We start from the raw sequence: 16,112 nt of genomic DNA on the forward strand, positions 1-16,112 counted from the left end.
ACAAGGCACAGAGAAGGGTGAGATCTCCACTATGTCCACGTTGCTCAGCAGCGGGAACATTTGCATGAGAAAAGCCTGTAAAATTTTCCTTGTGTTGACGGTGTGTGGGCAGGTGGAGTGGGCAGGAGCAGAGCCCCAGAGCAAGTCTGGACCTGTGCTGTGTGTTGCAGGGAGCAGCGGCTTGGGGATGTACCATGGCAAGTTCACCTTCGACACCTTCACCCACCGCCGCAGCTGCCTGCACCGCAACATGGGCCTGGAGGCCCTCAACAGCCTGCGCTACCCGCCCTACAGCCAGCAGAAGCTGGGGCTGCTGACGGCCACCTTCGAGATCAAGCGCAAGGGCATGTGCACCCTGCTCTGAGGGCTGTCCCGTGCTGCTCACAGACTCAGGGGGGAGAACTCTTGGCTGGGTCACCCTGGGGAGCAAAATCACCCTCCCTGAGGGGCTGACACGCTTCTCCCTCCTTGGCACCAGTCCCCTCTTCCCTTGCCACGTTCTTTGCCTCGCTGCCACCCTGACGCACGTCAGATGGTGGGGATGGACATCTCCTGCACCCTTGCTCCTCCCCAACTGCCTCTGCTCTGGACTGTTTACCAGGACACATCTGAAATGGACAAAAAGTTCTTTTTCTCACCCTTTCTTTTCTCAGCAGAGAAATGGTCCCCGTGAGGCTGAGGACCAGCAGTTAGCCCCGTCTCCCATCAGATGGACCTTTCTTTTGGGATGAACCTCGCTCTCCCTCTCAGTGCTGATTGTTGCTTTTTCCTCCATGTAACCCTGCCTGTAGTAAAGACTTTGCATTGAGCTCTCCTGCCTGGCCTTGCCTCGCGCCTCCGTCACCCGGCTTGTGGGGTGCTGGACAGGAATGTGGCAGCTACGCCCAGGGGGGTGGGCGCCCAGAGCCCCCACGACCCCTTCCATCACACCGACACCCTCAGCCACACCACTGCACCCCACTGGGGTTGCATCCACGTCCATCACTCTGTGCCTGGTGGCTGCGTGGCAGCGAGGTGCCCCAGGCTGGATTTGGGGTGCGTTTTGCATCCCAAGTGGTTTGTGCTGGAGCGGAGCCCATGGTGACGCGTGCCAGGGCAGGCAGCCAAGGGGCAGAGCAGGAAACCGCCAGCTCCCTCCTCCAGTGTGGTGGGTTGCGTAGCAGGGACTGGGTCAGCTGCCTGCCTGCACCCTGCCTGCACGCTGCCTGCACGCTGCCTGCACCCTGCCTGCATCCTGCCAGCCCCACGCCAGCTACAGAGCTCATCAGGGTGCTGGCTGCAGTGCCAGGGTGCCAGCACGGCTCCTGGAGGCCACCTCCTCTGGGTAAGGCGCCCCGTTAGCTGGGGCAGGGGAGCTGCGGTTTGCAGCCCAAAGGGTGCGAGGTGTCGGCAGCCTGCCCAGCCTGTGGGCAGCCCCGGCGTAACCTGCCCCGTGCTGCTTCCTTGGGACCGTGGAGACTGGCAGCAGCATCTTCCCACAGTCCGGCATGCAGCAGCCCCTTGAGCAGCAGCCCCTGGCCAGCAGGGCTGGCAGAGCCCCCGATGATGATGATGATGGTGGTGGTGGGAAGGGGAGCATGGACAGCAATGCTGTGAGGTGAGAGCGTGTGGCCAGGACGGAGGGGAGGCAGGAGGGGTCCAGCTGCACTGCCCCGTCCCCGGAGCTTTGGTTTGGTGCTGGGCTGGGGCAATGTGGAGCTCCTCTCTCTCGTCTCATCACTGGGAGCATGAGGGACTGGGCTGGGGTCTCTCTGACATCCCTGTCCCCACAGCGGGAACCCCTACGCGGGGCTGGTGAGCCGCCTGCGGGCAGCCTGGCTCTCGGGGAAGACACGGCCCATGGAGTACCGTGTGGCCCAGCTGGAAGCCCTGGGACGCTTCTTGGACGAGAAGAAGCAGGACATCCTGGATGCCACCGCCTTGGACATGGGCAAGGTGAGACCACCATGGGCAAGGTGAGGGGGCCAGGAACTGGGAGACCCAGTGGCTGGAGGAGCTGAGGGACTGCCCACAGCCCTGCCAGCTCCTGCCATCACACAGAGGGGTGATGTGATGTCCCAGCAGAGCTTCCTCACCGCTTTGGTGCTCCATCCCCATGCTGGGCTCGGAGCTGCTGGATGTGGGTGGAGATGGCGGCGGGGAGAGGGAGCTGGAACACACCCCAGCCCACCTCCTCCAGAGCTCATCCCTGCCCTCGGCATGGACAGAGGTGGCTGTGGGGAGCATCTGGACATAATTAGCTGTTCCCAAACACACCATCCTCAGTTTACCTCTTTTCTGGGCAGGTCCATCCCTACTCCTGTTACCTCCTCCGTGTGCTCCCTGCCTTGGGCTATCCACTGAGTGTCACCCCCTCCCCTTGGTGCACACCCAGGCTGCAGCTGTCGCAGCCTGGACCCCCCAGCTTTGCATTGTCCCCTACCTCTCTGCTCCCTCCCTCCCCATGATGTCAAGGACACCAAGGGCTGGGGCAGAGCAGCCCCATCCCCAGCATCTCTGTAAGTCTTCAAACAGCTCTGGCCCCAGCAGCCCAACAGTTCCCCCTTTGGTACAGCTCATCTGCCCACAGCTGGAGCCTCGCACACCACAGGGGGTTATCATCATCTGCTGTTCTCCATCCTGGTTCACAGCTTCCCTTTGGACACCCTCCCCATCCTTACTGCACTCTGGTTTGATGGGATCTACATAATTTTTCCTATTTTTAAGCAGCCAGCTCTTGTGCCGAGGGGATCCTTCCTTCTCATTTGCTTCTGCACCCTTTGTGCTTCCCCTTTCCTGACCCAGGCAGGGGCCTGACACTCACCTGCACTGGGAAACCTCCAAGGCAGCATTTGGGAAGCAGTGCTGCTGGCGCTGACCCGGTTCTGGGCAGGGGGGATTTGGGAGCACCTTCCCTTCCTGCCCCGTACTGAGCATCTCCGCTCAGGTCCGGCTGGTGCGGTGCTTGCGGCTGGCGTGGTGCCGGCAGCTGGTGGCCCGGGCTGCAGCTTGTGCGAAGGTCTTGTTCATCTGACCTTCAGTGTGAGAGAGGACAAATGGAGGCAGCCACAACTGTTCTCACCCCAGGGGTAGATGTGAGATGGAAAAAGTCTGCCGATGAGCCTAAGGCAGTGCCATTGAGGGTTAAAATTTGGGATTTGACATTTTGGTTAGTACAATTATTAACCCTTTCACAGTAGTACAGTCATGGGTTTGGTTTTGTATTTTTAATGACATGGTTTCCTCTGCGCCTGCTCACACTGTGCCCGGGTTGACAGCACCTGAGCGTTATCCCCAGGCCACTGGCCATAGCCATGGCTGAGTAACCCCCGCTCAAACATGGGCACAAGGGTGGTGCAGCGAGTGAGAGCGAAGGTCCGTCCGGCCCAGGCTCACTGAAGCAGGTTCAGAAACAGGGAAAGTACACACGATGCTCCCAAACACTTCTGGAAGCCAGCAGCACTGCCTCCTGTCCGCACCGAGTGCCGTGTGCGTGCTCCGTGCTCCATACCCACTGCCATGGCACTGCGGGCACCACTGGCCACCCAGTGTGCGAGCCACCCTTGGGGCCACCACTCCTGTGAAAGGGCAAACGAGATGGACACATGGACACCTACTGCTGGTCCCGTGGAGAGAGCGGTCTGTGGTGTCACACAAGGGAGTCAGAGCAGCATCCCACCTGCGGTTCCTCCCGTCTCTTCTCAGGAAACGTTGGACGCCTCCTGTAATACCCTCCCTGGGTGCCGGGTCTCTGCTTCTTCTTTCTTCTACCCTACAGGAGGTACCAGGCTCCCTTTTACCTGGCCTCATCTCGGAAAGCCCAACACATGGTGCTCTGCTCCTGCTTGGGCTGCATCCCCTGCCACAAGCCCAGCCACCCCAGCCCACCCAAGCCACCCCGCTTGCCCGAACACCCACCGCAGCCGGCTGATAGCCATCGGCAGTGTCGGTTGTACTTCCTCATTTGCCTGAGGTTCCCTTTTCCTTGGAAAAGGCATCCAGCAGGTCGGTCTGCTTGTGCTCTCTGCTGTCTCTCACCCTGGAGGGGCACCCAGCCCCTTTGGTCTTGCTTCTCCTCTCCATGTCATGGCCAAGCCACACACCGGTGGTGCTCCCAAACTCCTCCGTTGTTCGGGCTCCCTCTCCACATGAACATCACGCCTCCCACCCTGCTGAGGGCAACCTCTGGAAGCCTCTGCTTCCCCCTCTCCCTCCTTCCTAGGCTCGGCAGTGGATCTCCTCCCCACTTTCTCATCCCACTCTGCCAAAAAAGCCTGCACAAAACAGGCTCCAAAATCTGGATATTCCCTTTTCTCCCATATTTCCTCCCAAACCTCAACACCTGGCCGGTGGATATCCCCCAGGACCAGCTGTTGGTATCCACCAAACGTGCCAGTTCCTGTTCACCTTCCACCGTACCCCTGGGTGAGAAAAAAACCCAACTGCAGGACAAACGCAGAGGGGTCTCGTGGTGATGGATGGTGAGGAGGTGCTGGCAGAGCTGGATGTCTGCGCCGGCGCTGTGCCCATGCCGGTGACATGCCCATGGTGGGGCAAAGGGTCGGGGGGACACTGCTTGCACCTGCATCATTTCTGAGCTTTCATTTATCAGGCTAAATCCTTGAAGGCTCTTATTTGAGTTGCACCCTGGCAGGTTGTGAAAAAATAGCCTGTCCTGCTATAAAGCCCTCTTTTCCCCCAGACACCACCCCTGCCTCCACAGACCCCCTCTCCTCCCCAAACACTTAATTTTCCTGAACCTCAAGGGAGCTCGCAGCAGGGCAAGCGTGGCTGCAGGCAGGTCGCTGCCGTGGGGCAGCCCCGGTGAGATTGCAGCAGGATATTGGAGCTCACCAGTGCCCTGCGCTGCAGACACGGTGGGGCTCACCCTCTCTCTGTGGGGTGCTGTGCCGTGGGGCTTGGGGGTGGGAACAAAGTGCGTGTCCACCATGGGACATGAAGGGCTCGGGTCCCCAAATCCTGGGTAAAAAATACGCAGAGTAGGGATAAGAGCTGCCGCTGTGCTGTGGCACGTGCCGAGGTGACGCGTGGGCTGCTCTGTGTCCCCAGCCACCCTTTGAAGCTGAATTCTCAGAGATCCTCCTCTGCAAGAACGAGCTCCACGAGACCCTGAACAACCTGTCCCACTGGATGAAGGACGAGCAGGTGGACAGGAATCTGGTGAGAGGGAAGGGGAGGGAGAGGATGGGGGGAAGGACCCACCTCCTGGGCAGAGCAGGGTGGGATGCTGGCATGCAGATGGCGGTGCAGGTTGGGACTCATCCTGCAATGAAGCATTCCTGATGCGGTGGGTGTCCTGCAGGCGACACAGCTGGACTCGGCCTTCATCCGCAGGGATCCGTACGGGGTGGTGCTCATCATCGGGTCCTGGAACTACCCCATCCACCTCTTTCTGGTGCCCCTCATCGGGGCCATCGCTGCCGGTGAGCTGATGTGCCCTGACCCAGCAGCTGCAGACAGTGCTGGACACTGGCGGGGGCACCGCAACCCCAGGCTGGGGTGCCGGCAGGGCTGGCTGTCACTGTGTCATTGCTCCAACGTCCTATAATCTCCCCCCAGGCAACTGTGCCATCATCAAACCCTCGGAGATGACCAAGAACGCCGAGACATTCGTGGGTGAAGTGCTGCCCAGCTACCTGGACACGGTAAGAAGCTCTCCCTGTCGCTGTCTCATGGCTGGGGTGTTCCTACCCCTGCACACACGGTGCCGTGCCCTGTGCCCTCCCAGCGCTGTGCCTGCTTTGCACATGCCAGCACTACTCCATCCCTGGCTTCAGGCACTGCCACACGTCCTTCCTCCATGCTGTTGGTGGGGATGGGGACACAGTAGCCCAGGCAGATGGTGACAGCGGGGTACCCTTCATCTTATGTGGCAGGACTGCTTTGCCGTGGTGACCGCGGGTGTGCAGGAGACCACCAGGCTGGTGGAGAACAAGTTTGACTACATCTTCTTCACTGGTATGTCCCGTGGGCCAGAGCAGAGCCCTGCCTGGCTTTTATGCAAAGTGGGATGAGTTCCCACCAGGCTCCCTGCTGTGAACTACCCTGCCCGTCAGCATGGGATGGTGGGCAGCCAGCCTGCAAGCAGAGGACCCCTTTCCTGCCCTCAGAGAAGGCAGAGCTCATTGTGTTGGGGATCTGGTGTCAGGATCCAGTACAGGATCTACCACCCACATGTTTGAGGATCTAATAGCCATAATGGCTGAAATGGGGAATGCCATGGTGGAGCTGGAGAGGGTGCTAGAGGACTTGACATGTCTTCTCTGGCTCTGGCTCCTGATAAGGCTGAGGCCACGGGTTGGGCCGTAGCTGGTGGGATCCTCACCATGATGCATCTCTTCCCTGCCCACAGGCAGCCCCTCCGTGGGGAGGATCGTGATGACAGCTGCCGCCAAGCACCTGACGCCCATAACACTGGAGCTGGGGGGCAAGAACCCCTGCTACGTGTCTGACACCTGTGATGTGCAGAACGTGGCCCGGCGCGTGGCCTGGGGCCGCTTCTTCAACGCGGGGCAGACCTGCATTGCGCCCGACTACGTGCTGTGCAGCCTGGAGATGCAGGAGAAGCTGATGCCTGCCCTGCGTGAGGCCATTACTGAGTTTTACGGTCCCAACCCGCAGGAATCCTCCGACTTTGGCCGCATGGTGGGGGACAAGCACTTCCAGCGGGTGCAGGCACTGCTGCGCAGCGGGCGCGTGGCCATCGGGGGACAGACGGACGAGAAGGAGCGCTACATCGGTGCGGGCTTGAACTTCACATATGTCTCCTTCCTTGCGTGGAGTGGACTTGGATTTTGGAGTGGGTCTCATTCTTGGAGGGGAGGTTCTAGATGGAAGGGACATTTAGGGAAGGTTTGCGTGGGAGTCGGGTAGCTTGGTTGGGGTGTCCTGCCTTAGAGGGGGTGTGGGTCTTGGGGAGAGGACCAAGGTGTCATCTCCAACCTCTATGCATGGCTGATGCCTCCGGGTTTCTTTCTCCACAGCTCCCACGGTGCTGGTGGACGTGCAGCACTCTGATCCCATCATGCAGGAGGAGATCTTCGGCCCCATCCTGCCCATTGTTGTTGTGGCCAGTGTGGACGAAGCCATTGACTTTATCAACAGCCTTGAGCGGCCACTGGCTGTGTATGCCTTCTCCTCCGACGACAAGGTATGGTGTGCAGGCTGTGTAAGGCCAGGGCTACGCTTGCCCCATGCTCCTTGGCAGGTGTATTCAGCAGTGTTCATGCTCAAAAAAATTTCTTTACAGCAGACAGCCCTGGCTGTGGGGGAAGGATTGCAGCTGGAGGTGTGGGAACCACGCACGAGACCCATCCCCACCTTCTCTGCTTCCCTCCCAGGTGGTGAAACAGGTCCTGGAGTGGACAAGCAGCGGCGGCTTCTGTGGCAACGACACCCTGATGCACGTGACATTGACCTCACTGCCCTTTGGTGGAATTGGTAGGTCCAAAGCCCCCAAGCTGCCTGCCCTGGCCAACGTGCACCGGGTGTGATCCTGCCCACGGTGCCTGAGCCGTGCTGGCCACGGTGTGGAAGGGTCTCGGGGCAGTTGGGGCACCCAGGCCTGGGTCCCAGGTCCAGGGGGCTTAAAGGTTGGGAGGGAAATCCTTGTGCCCCTGCCAGGACCCCACCAGATGCCCCTGGCATCACTGTGCGAGGGCTTAGCTCTCAGGCTTTGCAGCCCCGTTTCTGCTGGACGTGTGTGGAGCACTGTGAGGTTTCTTCTCTCCGTGTTTGCCACCCCAAGCACGGTGTTCCCTGTGTACGTGCAAATGTCTTGTTTAAAAGGTAGGGAATTTGAGTGTGCCCACCACAGAAACATCTCCACAGTTTTCAGGAACTCGGAATTTCAGTTTTTAATGGATCTCCATTTTGGACTCTGGGTCTGAAGACAGCACAATTTCCTATGGATTCCCAAACGTACACAGGTGCCTTTATCAAAACTCCTGGAGATCTATATTGGATAAAACCACTGAGTGAGCAGCAGGGGGCCCAGATGACAGCCCAGCAGAGATACGATGAGCATTAAAATCCTTGCAAGCATTTGCCATCGTCCCATCCCCGCACTAACAAATCACCCAAGGGGGCTATTTTTAAGGCAAATTTATTTATATGTGCAATTTCTGATGGTCCTCCATGTTGCTTCACACAAAGCTTTTGTAAACCCACAGACCCCGAAAAGGTCTAAATTTTATTCTGAATCAATGGTCTTAAAGGTCTTTTCCAACCAAAAAGGTTCTGTGATTCTACCATCAGCTGTAAGTTGTGTAGCGCTCATGTTTCAGTTGATGTACATGATTCTGAGCTCCCACGGGATGTTTTCTATTCGGAGCATCAGCAGGAAAACAAGACTTGCATTCTTTTAAAGGCTTCAGAACAAAGCTGTGCCTAGTTCTGCATTCTTCCACCACAACCTTATGCAGATGCATGAATACGAACAGAGCAAGCATCCACAGTCTTTACTCCTGAAAGTCTTCCAGCCTCCACCTGTTTCCAGCTCAGATGGTTTGCTAAGCCAGAAGGGTCCCTGCATGCTCGGTGAAGGGTGCTGGCCTCCACGTGCTGGCCCAGGCTCTCCTTGAATCCAAGGAAACTTGGTTCCTACGACAGCCCTGTGACATGGCGTTGCACAGCTCACAGGCAGCAGCAGCACTTCGGGGCTGTATCCCTTCTGCCCTGTTCTGGATGTCCACTTGGGCTGGCAAAACACGCTCAGAAGGGCTGCTCTCTTCCCTTGGAGAGGGGGGCTAGGTGATGGAGATACCCACTTTTGATTAGATGACCTTCACTACCATGGAAAACCAGCTCATATTCTCCACCCAAGCCACCCGGTGACCTTCCTCTGTGTCGGGGCTGGTGACGTGTGAGGTGCCAAACATAACCCAGGACTGACCAGGATTTGCATTTCTTCAGGGAGTCTGACTCACAGAATTTCATCACATCTCTTATCAGCACACCAGTGGATTTCCTTGTTTCCTGCCAGCCTGTCTGGCTTCCCCATGTTTGGTTCTGCCCAGCCAGCTTTCCCCTCCCAACAGCCACTTCAGTCGTCCTTGGAGATGGGTCACATTGTCACAAAGCCACCTCGACTGTCACTGCTTCCTGCTCCAGGAGCTCTGCCTGCAGCGGGGCTGGAGCCAGCAGGGGGGGGGGGGGGATGTGTTTCGGAGGGTATCCCTGTGGTAGGGAAGCAACTCTGGCAGCAGCATCTTGCCCACTCCAACACTACATCATCAGTTTGGTGACTCCCAGTCGCTCTGGCACCAGGAGAGGTTTCACGATCAAAAAGTTTTATTTATTTATTTATTTATTTTTAAAAAGCAGTAAAGTTTTCCGAATTAGAGTAAAAAGAGAACAGAAACTTGAAAGGGGATGTGGGAAGCACCTGCTAAAGAGTTGAAGATATAGAAACAAGACTAATTGTCTTTACTGAGCGTTTTAGCTGCTTAAGCATCGGTGGAGATGGGGACACATCTCGCAGCATCCTCAAGGGCATGGACCTGTTCCAGGCTAGTATAAAATGCTGCTTCCCCCCTGGAGGGTGAGGACGGGAGGGCAGCAATCAGAGCTCTTGCCTCCCCACACCACGCTGAATGTGCTGCCATTCCTGGTCCCTCCGCTCCCCCCATGTGCCAGCAAAGTGGGGGCACTGCAGATCCTCCCCGCAAAGCAGCAGGATGACGTGAAAGGCTCCAGCCTGCAGCTGGTTTCCTCAGAAATCCTTCAAGGTGCAGTCCCTCCTGGTGGGAACACAACGTTTTGTGGAACTCTTATTCCATGAAGATTTTTCTGGGCCTGGGTTAATGCGGTGAGCTCTGCACCGGCGCTAAACGTGTCACCTGAACTGGTGAAATCCAGACTGGTGAAATCCAGACTGGTGAGAGGGTTATGGGGAACCTTTCCTCCTCCCAGCCTGGTCTTCTCACTCCAAACATCCCTCAAGCATCATTTGGGTGGCCACCTAGCCCCCCTCCATGATCCCCTTTAGATTGCTTTCAAGGGAAGAGTGGCCATGGCCAGCGCTCCCTGCCAACCCTGGTGGAAAGCAGCTGGATGAAGATGTGGTGCCGTCCACAGACACAAGCAGCCTCCATCGCCCCCGCATCCTCTGGGCGCTGGGAGCTGAATTTTGGCCTCGTTAGCCCAAATGGTGGGCAAGCGATGGCCAGACCCAGCCACCAACTGGGGACCTGTGCTGTGTGTTGCAGGGAGCAGCGGCTTGGGGATGTACCATGGCAAGTTCACCTTCGAAACCTTCAGCCACCACCGTGGCTGCCTGCACCGCGGCATGGGCCGGGAGGCCATCAACAGCCTGCGCTACCCGCCCTACAGCCGGCAGAACCTGGGCATCGTCCGGGCTGCCTCCGAGGTGAAGCGCAAGGGGGCCTGCATCCTGCTCTGAGGGTCCCACAGCCTGAGGGTCCCGCACCCTGCTCTGAGGGTCCCACACCCTGCTCTGAGGGTCCCCTGCCATATCTCCTGCTGCCAGCCGCGGTAGTTGTGGTGGCCATGTGCAATGAAAGGTGCTTCCCTGCAACCGGTGACCTCCCGTGTGCTTCCTTCCCACCTCCCTGCCCATCGGGAGATGGGATGGAGCCGTGGCCAACAGAAGGGAGAGATCTAGGGAGGGGTGAAGCCAGCAGGAAGGTGGAACCTGCCAGCACCTGGGGCAGAAGTTTTGTGACAGAGCCCCATTGGGAGCCCCTCTGCCCAACATGTCTCCTGTGCCCCACATCTCCCCATGCACAGGTCCTGCAGCCCCCTTGATGGGTTCCATCCCAGTGCCATCACACTCTGCCTCCATCCCTGCCAGCCCCACTGCAGCAGGGGAGCAGGTGGGCTTGGGGGGGTGGTCCAGGGGATGCCTGCACCCCCTGCCTTGGGGACTCTCCCCCAAGAAAGTCCACAGCAACACCCTCCTCCCAAATCCATGGACTGGAACCATCCATTTCCTCTGCCCCATGCCCTGCAATTTGCTCTCCCTTATCTCCTGTGGTCTGGCAATCTTGGCAATCCCACGGAGATCCTGGCGCGCAGCACAGGGAGCCGAGTCTGGAGCAGAGGGACAGGTGAGGTGCAGCAGGGACGGGAAGCCTTCTGCAGCATTTCCAGGTGTGCCGTCCTCCAGAGCCCCTGACCACGCTGTCCTGGCTGCTTCGGCTCCATCCTGGTGGGTTTCTGGGCTCCGTTCCTCCATCCCAGCTGCTCCTCCCCTCCCGCTACCCCCACCCCGTGCTCTGCAAATGGAGAATCCAGGTCAGACGCAACCCACTGCCTCTCCAGCACAAAAACCCGTTGGACACATCCCTGCACAGTGCTTAGTCCCTGGCAGGGTAGAGGGACACACCAGGTTGCTCCTTCACCCGTGCTGCTCCCCCCCAGCTTGGGGGGCTGGCTGTGCTGGGGAAGGGGGTCCCTCTGCTTGGCCACTTGCTGCCGGGGCAGGAGGGAACACGGTGGCCGTGCCCACGGGCCGGTCACTGCAGCCGTGTCGCATTCAGACCCTGACGAGTGGCTGGGAGGGTGGGGGGACAGCCCTCACGTTGAGCCAGGAGCTTTGGAAAGGATCCCCTCGCTTTCCAAATTCTTCGGAGAGGAGTCCAGGCACAGCGGGATCAGCGTCTCCTCCCAGATGCATCGGTGGGTTCAGGTCGGAGGGGTTACATGGTGACTCGCCAGAGCCAGTGTTTGCCTGTCTGAGCCCAGTTTAAGGACTTCCACCAAAACAGTTTCGCAAAGTTGAAAAAAAGAGAAGATTTATTAAGGTGACAGGTACAAGTTCAGGATTGCCAATGATAAACGCACTTACCGCAAAAATCGGGTTGGGGTTAAGTGTTCAGCGCTTTTGGTGACACAACTGTCCTGGGTAGCATCTGATGTAGTCGAAATCCAAATTTGACCAAAGAGGCGGCCCTGCTCAGGGAGGAGAGGGGTCCGAGCCTGTCCAGCTGTCCTGTAGCTTGAGTTCTTGTCCTAAAAGGAAAAAAATATTATAAATGCCAGATCTATACTCACGGCAAGGTGGGGCTAGGTGAATTGTTGTGTGCCGACTGGCCCTTTGCAAGGTGGCGGTTCTGGAAGGTCGGTGGGCCCCAGCGGTTCGGCACAGACGGCTGAGAATTCGGTGGGGATGGATGGTACAGATGCAGGGTGAGATATGCAGGGTTCTCCTGGCCTCACCCCAGGCATCACTCGGTTTGCTTGTTAGAGCACACCCACTACCCGTGGTAGGTGTGCTGCCCCGGGCAAACCCCCAGACCCACCTGGAGCCCAATGGAGTCACCGTTAGGTCAGGCTGGGGACACACACACCACCCTGCCAGTCACCCAGCCCTTCCCTGGAATTTTACTGCGTGGCCAGAGCTGGACGCCTTTGCCTGACCCGAGGGAAGTGATACTTCCTCAGCAGCAGACAGTGCTCGGCGCCTCCTCAGGACGAGTCCCCACGTGGGGCTGCTCAGCCGCATCACCCAGCCCACGCTCGAGGTTTTTAACACGTGGCTGGCTCTGGATGCTCACATCCGATTTGAGATAAGTTATATTTCCTCCTCAGCAGAGCAGGGCTGAGAGATTCCTCCCAGCATGAGTGCCCACACGGAGCTGGTGAGCCGCCTGCGGGCAGCCTGGCTCTCGGGGAAGACACGGCCCATGGAGTACCGCGTAGCCCAGCTGGAAGCCCTGGGACGCTTCTTGGACGAGAAGAAGCAGGACATCCTGGATGCCACCGCCTTGGACATGGGCAAGGTGAGACCACCGTGGGCAAGGCAGCCAGTAGGGAATGCTTTCCTTTCCACCGCTAAAAATTCCAGCCCCCTCCCCTTCATTTATAAAACTCTCTGTATCCTGACCCACATTTTCTTGCTTTGGCTCTTCCCAGCCTCTCCTGGTCCCACTGCAGGGGAGTGCAGAGGGGCTGGCTGTGTGCTTGGCTGCTGGGCACCGCGCCCGGTGAGCAGTGGCCTTTATTTTTTTGTAGTTATCTTCAGCATAGCCTTTGGGGATGGCCCTGGTGGGGGGAACCACACAGCAACATCCCCTGGCCACATAGAAATAGAACAAATTAGTTCCAGGGCAACCTCCAGTGGGAGCATATGGGGGCCCTTGTACCCTTCCCAGCTTCCAGAGCCATGTCTGCATCATGCCTTGTCTGGTGTAGCTGAACTTCTTGAGACACCAAATCCCCGACTTCAACCATCACCTTCTACTGTGTTCCAGCAACAGTGGGATAGGTGGCGTGCCACAATGCGGGCGGCACACTGGAGGGGTGGCTGTGCCACCCATCCACACCACTGTATGGCCACAGGGTGTCCCTGTGGGTGTCTTGCCCCAGTAGAGACGGTTACATCCTGCCACAGCTGCCAGGAGACTCCACGGTGACCTCTGTGGAGATAAACCACCGTGGGGCGGCCACGGGGCTGTGCCCGAAGCGGTGACCACAATGACCTCCTGTGTGTCCCCAGCCGCCCTTCGAAGTGGAACTCTCAGAGATTTCCATCTGCAGGAGTGAGCTCAACCACACGCTTAACAACCTGGGCACCTGGATGAAGGACAAGCACGTGGAGAAGAACTGGGTATGGGGCAGTGGCTGGCTGGGGACGTATGGCATGGCAGGCAGGTGTCCCTCACACCATCCTTCCTTCCGCAGGCGACACAGCTGGACTCAGCCTTCATCCACAAGGACCCGTATGGGGTGGTGCTCATCATCGGGCCATGGAACTACCCCATTAACCTCCTCCTGGTGCCCCTCATTGGGGCCATCGCTGCAGGTGCGGCTGGGCTGTGTCCCTGCCATACTGGGAGGTACCAGAACCTCACTGGGGGGTGCCCCATGTCCTCCTGGGAGTGGGAATGGGGTGATGGGACCACACTGGGGGCATGTCTGCTCTGCAAGAGTGAGGGCCTTAACAAGAGGGAGCTCCTGTCCTGCAGGTAACTGTGTTGTCATGAAACCCTCTGAAATCAGCAGGAATGTGGAGAGGTTAGTGGCCGAGACACTGCCCAGGTACCTGGACAAGGTAGGAGAACCCTCTGCTGCAGTCACCTCCCTCTCCTTGGACACCTGCTCCTCTGTGTCCCAAACCTGCTTCACCAAGCCACATCCCCACCGAGCACTCTCTCTGCTCCTGCCCGGCTCTGGTGCTGCACTTCCCACCTCCCCTCCTTGTCCCAGGACTGCTTTGCCGTGGTGACTGCTGGCACAGAGGAGACCACCAGGCTGCTGGAGAACAAATTTGACTACATCTTCTTCACCGGTATATCCCTCAGGAATACTCAGTCCCAGCCCTCTCTTCAAGGCAGGGAGACAGGCGTGGAGCTGTCCCGGCAAGCCGGGTGCAGATCCATTGGGAAGTATGACCACACTGGGTTCATGCTGCTTCCCCCACCTTCAGGCAGCCCCTCCGTGGGGAGGATCGTGATGACAGCTGCTGCCAAGCACCTGACACCAGTAACACTGGAGCTGGGGGGTAAGAACCCCTGCTACGTGTCCGACACCTGCAATGTACAGAATGTGGCCCGGCGCGTGGCCTGGGGCCGCTTCTTCAACGCGGGGCAGACCTGTGTGGCACCCGACTACGTGCTGTGCAGCCTGGAGATGCAGGAGAAGCTGCTGGTCGCTCTGCGTGAGGCCATTACTGAGTTTTATGGCCCCAACCCTCAGGAATCCCCTGACTTTGCCCGAATTGTGGGGGACAAGCATTTCCAGCGGGTGCAGGCACTGCTGCGCAGCGGGCGTGTGGCCATCGGGGGACAGACGGATGCACAGACACGCTACATTGGTGAGGCATGGGGCGTACCGCCATCGGGAGGGCAGAGATGCTGGGTGGGGGTCCCGCTGGACATGGTCTGTGACCCCCAGCCAGGCAGCCCAGGCTTGGATCTCTCCCCACAGCCCCCACGGTGCTGGTGGACGTGCAGCAGGATGACCCCGTCATGCAGGAGGAGATCTTCGGGCCTATCCTGCCCATCCTCACAGTAACAAGCTTAGACGATGCCATCGCTTTCATCAATGCCCGGGAGCGGCCGCTGGCCATCTATGTCTTCTCCTCCTGCAAGAAGGTGCAGAGCTGGGCTGGGAGCAGCATCCCCCTCAGCCTGGGTCGCATCCTGCTGCAGGGGTCTGGGTAGCCACAGGCACCCAGTCGGGGCTGCTCCTTTGACTTTGTCCCTGGTCACAGAAGGAAAGCCACCATGTCCCCAGCCATGCATGTCTTAGTGCAGCCCAGGGGTGCCCGGTGAGTGCTTAGCACCCCTCTACTTTCACTCCCCAGGTGGTGAACCAAGTGCTGGAGAAGACAAGCAGTGGTGGCTTCTGTGCCAACGACACCATCATGCACATGACGCTCACCTCGCTGCCCTTTGGCGGCATCGGTACGTCCATCCCCGGGAACAAGGTGCTGCAGGGGTCCCCTGCCCACCGCAGGCAAGGCAAGACCAGGGCCCTGCCTGCTGTGGGGGGAATCCTGCCCAGAGTCCTTCCAGCTCTGCCATCACCCACCACCCCACCCACAGCAGCTCCTGAACCCCTGCCCCGGGACTGTGCCTGGTACCTGTGTCCCAGTGCTGACCCTCCTGCCTTCAGTGGCTGGGCTGGGGGTCCGAGCTTGGTGCCCATGTCGGGGCCCCCTCCTCCTCCTCCAAGCCCCGGGGTTGGGCCTCTAGCCCGGTGCCGACTAATCCCGCCCCTGGAGTTCCGATTACCCGTCCCGACCTCCCCTGGGCCGTGCCCGGTGCCGGGGCTCTGACAGACGCTGCTCCGCAGGGCAGAGCGGCCTGGGCCACTACCACGGACATTACAGCTTCGACACCTTCTCGCACCCGCGGGCCGCGCTGCTCCGCGGGGCCGGCCGAGAAGCCCTCAACACCCCCCGGTACCCGCCCTACGCCCCGCGCCGCCTCCCGCTGCTCCGTGCCACCACCGAGACCAAGCGCCGCGCTGCCTGCACCCTCCTCTGAGCCGCAATAAACGCCCACTTCCGCTTCCGCCCACGCTTCCGTTCCGCCCCACGGCCTCAGCTCGGCCAATTGCCGCGCCGCCCCACTGCCGCCCTGCCCAATCCACGCAGCTCCGCTCCCTTCGGGCCAATGAGAAGCGAGCCTAGCGCCGTCTGCCCC

General features: G+C 59.1%; 3 protein-coding genes across 8 annotated transcripts in view; all 3 read left to right on the plus strand.

The window, feature by feature from the left end:
- The window catches only part of LOC308070957 (aldehyde dehydrogenase family 3 member B1-like), a gene marked incomplete at its 3' end in the record, with an annotated part of 10,294 nt that extends 9,930 nt beyond the window's left edge, over nucleotides 1–364 (plus strand). Inside the window, exon 11 of the mRNA XM_080405756.1 lies at nucleotides 171–364. Coding sequence (XP_080261882.1) covers nucleotides 171–364 — 194 coding nt within the window. The remainder of the gene's footprint in view (nucleotides 1–170) is intronic.
- LOC308070953 (aldehyde dehydrogenase family 3 member B1-like) overlaps nucleotides 1–16,051 on the plus strand; it is a 19,642-nt gene extending 3,591 nt beyond the window's left edge. The window contains exons 1-9 of one of the 6 annotated variants that reach the window (XM_080405750.1): nucleotides 11,980–12,743; nucleotides 13,460–13,570; nucleotides 13,645–13,765; nucleotides 13,929–14,014; nucleotides 14,170–14,251; nucleotides 14,390–14,776; nucleotides 14,890–15,056; nucleotides 15,269–15,368; nucleotides 15,760–16,051. In XM_080405750.1, coding sequence (XP_080261876.1) covers nucleotides 12,582–12,743; nucleotides 13,460–13,570; nucleotides 13,645–13,765; nucleotides 13,929–14,014; nucleotides 14,170–14,251; nucleotides 14,390–14,776; nucleotides 14,890–15,056; nucleotides 15,269–15,368; nucleotides 15,760–15,953 — 1,410 coding nt within the window. In that variant the 5' untranslated portion in view covers nucleotides 11,980–12,581 and the 3' untranslated portion in view covers nucleotides 15,954–16,051. Of the gene's footprint in view, nucleotides 1–11,979; nucleotides 12,744–13,459; nucleotides 14,015–14,169; nucleotides 14,777–14,889; nucleotides 15,057–15,268 lie in introns of those variants that run through there. The other 5 variants (XM_080405748.1, XM_080405746.1, XM_080405747.1 and 2 more) reach the window with 5 other exon arrangements.
- On the plus strand, nucleotides 1,464–10,537 carry LOC308070956 (aldehyde dehydrogenase family 3 member B1-like). The gene is made up of 10 exons (XM_080405755.1): nucleotides 1,464–1,597; nucleotides 1,773–1,935; nucleotides 5,050–5,160; nucleotides 5,303–5,423; nucleotides 5,560–5,645; nucleotides 5,877–5,958; nucleotides 6,353–6,739; nucleotides 6,984–7,150; nucleotides 7,341–7,440; nucleotides 10,209–10,537. The coding sequence occupies exons 1-10, from the start codon at nucleotides 1,488–1,490 to the stop codon at nucleotides 10,400–10,402; spliced, it is 1,521 nt and encodes a 506-aa protein (XP_080261881.1). The 5' UTR covers nucleotides 1,464–1,487; the 3' UTR covers nucleotides 10,403–10,537.
- Nucleotides 16,052–16,112: the final 61 nt, after the last annotated feature.

The sequence above is a fragment of the Falco punctatus genome (genome assembly GCF_963210335.1).
Source record: "Falco punctatus genome assembly, chromosome: 10".
Lineage (NCBI taxonomy): Eukaryota > Metazoa > Chordata > Aves > Falconiformes > Falconidae > Falco > Falco punctatus.

What these genes read in the sequence shown, in the direction of transcription:
- LOC308070956 (XM_080405755.1), top strand. Translation starts at nt 1,488, where the DNA reads ATGCAGCAGCCCCTTGAGCAGCAGCCCCTGGCCAGCAGGGCTGGCAGA. An exon ending in AGCAGGTGGACAGGAATCTG is followed by an intron (nt 5,161 to 5,302) that starts GTGAGAGGGAAG and finishes GGTGTCCTGCAG; the next exon opens with GCGACACAGCTGGACTCGGC. An exon ending in TGACTACATCTTCTTCACTG is followed by an intron (nt 5,959 to 6,352) that starts GTATGTCCCGTG and finishes CCCTGCCCACAG; the next exon opens with GCAGCCCCTCCGTGGGGAGG.